Source organism: Epinephelus moara, chromosome 1, assembly GCF_006386435.1.
Source record: "Epinephelus moara isolate mb chromosome 1, YSFRI_EMoa_1.0, whole genome shotgun sequence".
NCBI lineage: Eukaryota > Metazoa > Chordata > Actinopteri > Perciformes > Serranidae > Epinephelus > Epinephelus moara.
The window spans coordinates 28,811,965-28,819,269 of record NC_065506.1 but is presented as its reverse complement, the minus strand read 5'-3'; the positions used below and the strand labels follow the sequence as shown (position 1 = coordinate 28,819,269).

General features: G+C 40.7%; 1 protein-coding gene across 10 annotated transcripts in view; it reads left to right on the top strand.

The window, feature by feature from the left end:
* plekha7b (pleckstrin homology domain containing, family A member 7b) overlaps positions 1-7,305 on the top strand; it is a 93,689-nt gene that overhangs the window by 49,969 nt on the left and 36,415 nt on the right. For all 10 annotated transcript variants that reach the window (XM_050043011.1, XM_050043003.1, XM_050043009.1 and 7 more), the window contains 3 exons: positions 758-862; positions 1,215-1,287; positions 1,767-1,867. In XM_050043011.1, coding sequence (XP_049898968.1) covers positions 758-862; positions 1,215-1,287; positions 1,767-1,867 — 279 coding nt within the window. The remainder of the gene's footprint in view (positions 1-757; positions 863-1,214; positions 1,288-1,766; positions 1,868-7,305) is intronic.

The window sequence follows — 7,305 nt, the reverse complement described above, 5'->3', positions numbered from 1 at the left end:
GGAAACTGTCAGTGTGTCATTCTGTCAGTCAGTCATTCTGTCTGTCCCACGTTTTTCTACTCACTGACGTGGTCAGTCTATGTGAAACTGCACATAGGCATTGAGGATTGGCATAGGTAGAAGGTGACAAAGATACCAATGGGTATGGACTAGTATAGAAGTACTGTAGCAGCAGAAACAGGTAACACATCTCAAGAAAAGAGGAAGATTATTCCAGTCAGATGGAGCTTTGTACTGAAATGACCTTCGTCCAACATCTTTGAAAATTCAGGGGACAAAGAAAAAGGGATATTGCATATTTCTAAGTGGATATGAGGAATTACATGGAGTCAAAAACTGTTTCAAATATGAGGCACAACTGAAATGAACCACATTTGAAAATGAATTGAATCCAGTAGTTCTCAGACTTTTTCTGTCATGGCCCCCTTTACGAGCCAAAACAAATCAACGACCCCCCTTTCTTGTGTAGACTTTAACAATATTGGGAAAACTAAAGGTAAAACAAACCAAGCTGAATTAAAATCACATTCATTCAACTCTGATTTTGCTCATTTTTGGTCATACACCCCTCCCCATGTTGGACCCACACCCTTCCAGGGCAGCCTGATGCTCAGTTTGAGAACCACTGTTACACACACTACTCCTCTCTGTTAATTACTGTACATTACCTCAGGTAAGCAGCAGAGTAATTTGGCAAACAGTTCTCAGCAAAGCCACCACATAATCAAGCCTTTTGGGTTTTCTTTGCTTTCCGCAGGGCTCCAGAGGTACAGGAAAAGTACACAGTTTTGGCAAAAGGGATCATGCTATTAAAAGAAACCTCAACATCCCAGTGGTGGTGAGAGGCTGGCTGTATAAACAGGTGAGCTGTGTTGAAGAGTTTTGTGTAGAATCTGATGTTGTATGATGATGAATGTTCAGACTGCCCTCACGAAACCCTCTAATCTGGACCCCAGAGTTTTGTGAGAGCCCATAATCCCTAAAAAGTATGAGACAAAAAGACCTAGAGCTTTGTGCCGAATGCTGCAAGAAAAAATAAACTAAAATTATTGTAATAATGATATGCATAAAGCCGTCTTCCTCCCCCTGCTCACTGCTAACGAGCACTATATTCCCAAACTACTCTTTTCTAATTAAAAAGTGAATTGAAATGCGTTTCTGCGAGGAGGATTTCTAAATACACTGTGTGTCTGTGTTTCCCCCTTCACCTCCAGGACAGCTCTGGAATGCGACTGTGGAAAAGGAAGTGGTTTGTTTTGTCAGACTACTGCTTGTTTTACTACAAAGGTGAGTCTATGAAAAGTGCACTTGGTCAGAGTTTAACAGACCAACATGAAAACCTTTGATGAGGTCTTCTGAGGGAAGGAATGTATTTCTTGATTAATGACAGCCAATAATTGGATGTATGACATGTCTCGCTATCTCTCGCTCTCCCCGGCTTTCTCTTCCTCCCACTTCTCCCTCCTTATTAACTTGAGTGTTTTATTATGGGATGTAATCTTTGCTTGTGTTGCCAGAGCATCCACCTCCTCTCCTCCATTAATCATACTGAATAATAGATAAGCCACATGCCACCTCGTGCCACTTGCAGCCACATGGCCTCGGCCAGACAGGGAGTCACCCATGAATTATGCCTCGCTAATTTTCCTGCTGTTCATAAATCTGCAGTCACTCGTAAACATCGTAAAAGAGCTTGGCAGAATTAGAGATCGTTGTTTTGGATGTTACAATACTCTGGGTGTGTGTTGTGTGTTCTCGCTTCACAGACAGCCGAGAGGAGACAGTGCTCGGTAGCATCCCTCTGCCCAGTTATGTCATCGCACCAGTTGAGCCTGATGACCACATTAACCGCAAATATGCCTTCAAGGTAACACTGAAGTGGCATTTCATCAGATTTATGAGTGAAGGTGTCATGTCCATGTCTAGCTAGCAAAACTTGTTTACACTTTTTCTTTCCCAAGAATATTTATTGCTATGTCACTATTAGATAACAGTCCTCACATACTGGTTGCCCCTGCTGTGGTCTCTGTAACACAGGAAGTATGGTTGGGTACTCCCTGCTGCCTAGATAGTCTTTTTTTAAACCTCAGTATTTGAGTACCAACCGAAATGTGTCTGTAGCACAGAGCTATCACATCAAAAACAGTCAAGTATCAAAAGTTGGAATATGGTCCTAGGTTTGTTATCTTAATTGTTTGATCAGATCTTTCCTGATTTAAAGGTCCAGCGTGTAGGATTTAGGGGCATTTATTGGCAGAAATGGTGTATAATATTCATAACTATGTTTTCATTAGTTTAGAATCACCCGAAAATAAGAATGGTTGTGTTTTCATTACCTTAAAACAAGCTGTTTTTATCTATGCACGGAGAGGGTCCTCTTTCACTGTCATCATCGAGAGAAGTTTCAGTTCTGCAACCTCACTGCTAGATGCCTCTTAATGCTACACACTAGACCAGGGGTAGGCAACCTGCAGCTACAGAGCCACATGCGGTTCTTTAGCCCCTCTCCAGTTGACAGAAAATTATATGGAAATAAATAACTTTTTATTTTTCTTAACTTAACTAAAATCCAGCAACTTGTACAATCATTTGCAGAATTCCCATGCCGGCTGTGTCTTTGTATCTTACAGGCAAACAACAATTAGTTAAAATAAACCAAGCACATCCCAGCTTAAAGTATTAATTTTGAAAACGAACAAAAGGTATAAGTTGGGAAAAGGAAATGTTGGACAAAAAAAGACTAAAGAAAGAAGAAAATTTTAAAAAAGTGATAAGGTTAGGTAGTGGAGTTGCGCGTGTGTTTATACAGTGGCATGAGTGTACGTAAATGCATCAGGAGGTGAGTCAGGTGGGGGAGGCAGAGATACATATATGCTGTAAAATATGTAGGTGGATTTCAATCACTTCTCTATGTTAGTATGGCGATAGGAGGGGCCCATCTTTGGATAAATGTTTCTTTTTGGAGTCTCAAGGAGTACGCTATCTGTTCCATGCGGTAAATTTCCCATACCCTCTCAATCCACCATTTTAACTTCTAATGTGTTGTTGTAAACCTAAAGTGATTCTTACATTCTTCAACTGTAAAAATGTGCAGCCTCTACACTGACTTAAAAAAATGTTTTAACATTTCGTCAAATAAAATGTGCGTCATACAGTACGTCTGTGGCCTGGTGCCTTTTCCGGTAAAAACATCACTAGCGATAGCTGCAGTAGTCTTGAGTCTTCCTAGCTGGGATAGGTGTGGATTCCAAATCCAAAAATGGAAAAGTCTCAGGGGAAAATAGAGAATTTAATAGGTGGACAAATTAGCCCACTGCAGAATCGCCACCTTGTGTTGAAACATACGGTATTAATGAATCCTCGTGTTGATCTATTTTTAATGTAGATACCTTTATTATGAGGCTCAAATATGTTTTGCGGCTCCAGACAGATTTTTTTTTTCTTTTTGGGCAAAAATGGCTCTTGATAGTAACTGGTATTTCCAGGCCTTTTTGTCACCACAGTTGCTGACCCCTGCACTAGACCTTTAAATTATAACATTTCTATTCATTGATCATGTTAGTAATGCAAATTTATACCGCTGCTTGTATGATGAAACACAAAACACTGTTTTGTTTGAGAAGTTTGGCGTATTTTGTTAAATTAACAGAAAAAAAAAAAGGTTTTGTAAAAAAATCTATGAAGACTTCTTTAAGAAGTCCGGTTTTGAGAAGTCCAATGAAACTTCTGACCTTCTGGTAGCTGATCTTTTTTTAACACAAACCCAATGATGGGTGTTGGATAGCTGCAGCACAACCCTTTATGTATTCTGTGCAAGGTTTGATTTTGTTAACCTACTGTGAGAAGGGGCAGAAATACATTTTCCACTGTCTTGCGGTAGCCCCTGCCAGAGTGCCAGAGAGGCTGCAGCAGTGCAGTGTTCAATATGGTTTACACAGTGCAAGAGCTTTGTTCTCTCATTGAAATCTGAATGACACATAGCTCCCTGGTTGTACAGTCCCCAGCAGAGCCGGCCCACATTTGATAATAGCGTCATTTTTATTTAAAAATGTGCGACTGAACTTTTCTTTGCATGCGGCAAAGTCTTTTTCTCTTTTTCCCGTCTGTGAATTGTGCCAGAGGACAGCAAAGGGATTTATGTCTTTTGGTTACAGCAAGAGTGTTAACATTATCCAGCTCCTCCTTTGTGGAAACACAGAGCGTGTTGCAAAGAACAATAGTGCCTGAATGTTTGATGCACCGCTGCAGCTTCAGGGCATTCTGTTGCAATCCTTTCAGCTCCTTTGTACTTCGGGCTTTTGTTCTTGGATTCTGTGTGTGCATGTGTGCGTGTGTCTGAGTGTGAGTGCTTGTCTGTGTGCGTGCATGTGTGGTACACACCTCGTGCATTTGACAGATCATATTACATACAATGGAATTTGTACTGTAATTGTGCTGCTGGAAATATTAATTATACATTCAGCCTTTTCTCCGTCTCCTCCCACCACTTGCTGTGTGCTGTGTAAGGTTAGGTGAAATGAGCCTGAGCTCTGCTGTACCACCCTGTATTTAAGAGATCCCTATTCCCCTCAGCTCTCTCAGAGCCATCATGCATTTAAGAGGAGGAGATTTCATTAAGTGTATCTGAGGTGCTTTGGAAATTTTCAGTTACTGCTAAGTAAGCATGACAGCAGCTCAGTAGATGGTGGTGTTGTTCAACAACGGGATGTTTCAGACTATTAAAGCTACTGAAAGACCAAAGTTTTTGTTGTCCAGAAATAATAGGAGAAGGTGACACTAATTTTTTTCTCAAAATCAATTGTATTTGAGGTTGAACGGACAGGATATAAGAAAACAGGTTGTGTAAGTCAGCACAGTACCTCTGAAGTATTTTTGCTTGTATTTTTTTACCCTCCCCATAGCGCTGGAGCTGTTACGCCACAGTGATGTATCTGATTGTAAAGTGTCAAAACACTTTTGATGGTGCCACTGTTACTCGCTCCTGCTTCTGTGATGACTGTCATCAGACCACAGCTGGAGCCATTTCTGTTCTCTGTTATTGAGTCAGCAACTTCCTGTTGTTTTTCTGTTGTTCTCTTATTTTTGCTCATCTCACTGTGTTTCTCTCATTCCCTGTTGGTCAATTGCCTCCCATTGTGACCTGGTGTGTGTGCGCGGGCGGAGTGAGTACTGTTCTCTGCGGGCGGTCGTCCTCAATCACACTGGCTTCCTGTCTTGCATGACTAGGTATTTGATTTCACTTGAGCCTCGTCAGTGGACCGTCACCCTCAGCCCATTTTTGTTTCATGTCATGCTAGCAGCTGCTGAATGCACATTTTGAAATGTGCATCAAAGTCTCATCATGTACAGACATGACCACAGTCATCTATGGACAATGCCAGAGCACACAGGGTTGCACTTAGTTTCACTCCTCCACTTTTGGGTGGGAGACTGATCATTTCAAATCCAATGGACCACAGAGCGACAAAAAGGCAACATGCGTGTAATGTCCACATCTTTAATAAGTCAGCCAGCTGATAATTATTATAAATGTGGTCAACAAGTAGACACTCGCACTGCCAAGGCTACTCACTGGATCAATCAAATATATATGTACTCTCAGTGGCTCTGGTATTTGTCTTGTCGAGCTGCATATCATTTATCACATCCTCATCGTCATTGGAGTGGTGGACGACCGGGGTTGCAGCCATTTTTCCCACACTCCTCTCTGATTTCATTTCTTTGGATGTTTGTTGCCATCAGCAATTTACCTCTGCTGTACTGACATTAGTTTTATATTGTTTAACTAAAGAAATACAATATAAACTATTAACTTGTTTCTCTACATGTGTTTTGAAGCAGGTCCTTTGTTTGGTTTGCAGTTTTTGGCTTCTCACATGTTTCATAAAGGTTAAAGATTTGTGTAGTAGAATAAATGCATTCACTTTACAGTCTTTAGAGCTGAAGAATTATGGTAATGACCAGCTGGTAAAGGTCTTTTGTTTTGACTCTTAAAGGGGACTTATTATACTTTTCCTTATTGTCTGTCAAATCTACTATATTACAGTGGTGGACCTTTAGATTAAACATGGCCAAAGTTTAAAATAATGAGGTAAACTTATGTAAAAGTAATCCATGTGAGCAACAACCTCAGGCTTCAGACTGCTTCCAAGATATATGGTTATCTGCTCTAGGCAAGAGTTCACCTTACATAGCCTACAGTACACTGCTACATGTAGCTACATGCTAACATCAGGGAAACATATAAACTTAGCAGCCAGTGTTGTTCATTTCTCCCCAGTTTGGGATCATATTTCTGCTGGAACATGTCTGGTTGTGAGGATTTTGGTTTAGAAGCTCTTTCTCTCCACGGCAGTAAATTATGGCTATACTCCAATAGTTATTCCCCGGCTGCAATGACAGTGCAGAGACACTGAGATATGGAAGACCTGGACACACTGACCAATTAAATCAGATTGGGCTTCTTTGGGTGCTAAAACGGAGCGTCTCAAACAGAGGGTGAATACAAGTGTTCCAGCACAGACAGTATGAGAAAAATAAATTGTTTTTTAAACATTAAAGCATGTAAAAGTATTCTAGTGGAGACCCAGAATACAAGTATGAACCTGAAAATGAGCATAATAGGTCCCCTTTAAGAACCTAAAGAGGTCAGCTTAGAGGTTGAAACAACACACTGACAGTGACGTGTTGTTTATGAACAGAATAACATACAGAAAGAGCTCCCTCTATACAGCGAAGACAATGATGCACTAATTACACGTCTCTACAGTACTTTAGTATAGTTTTCCATTTGTGAGGATACATATGATAAATCAGGATTGTATTTCCATAATTACTAATGGACCTTTTTTGGTCACTAGATATTTTCACTGATTTTACCTCTGTTTATTGAGCACGCTGTGGCACTGGACTCAGTAAAGATAACACTCTTCCCACAGTGTATATACTACAGTTAAAGCTTGTTGTCAGATGCTCTTGTGGTATTGTAGGCAGCTGTTAATAGTGAAGTTACAATTAATGTGAAATAACTAGCATCTTGCACAAAAAACTTTGATTATGGAAATATACAGTATGTTTAAAGGAGCAATAAGCGAAATTCATCATTTCTAGATTGAAGGAATTAAAAAAATTGCTATGTGAAGAACTAGAGGTGTAATTTCATCTGGAGTATAGCATGACGTCACACAACCTCTCTCTGTGTTGATCTCCAGCCCCTTGTAAGCCGGTCCGGCTGCACGTTCATGTGAATCCCCGCCCCCCCCCCACCCCTCTCGGAGCCCTTGGCCCTCCCTCCCTATAAAAGGC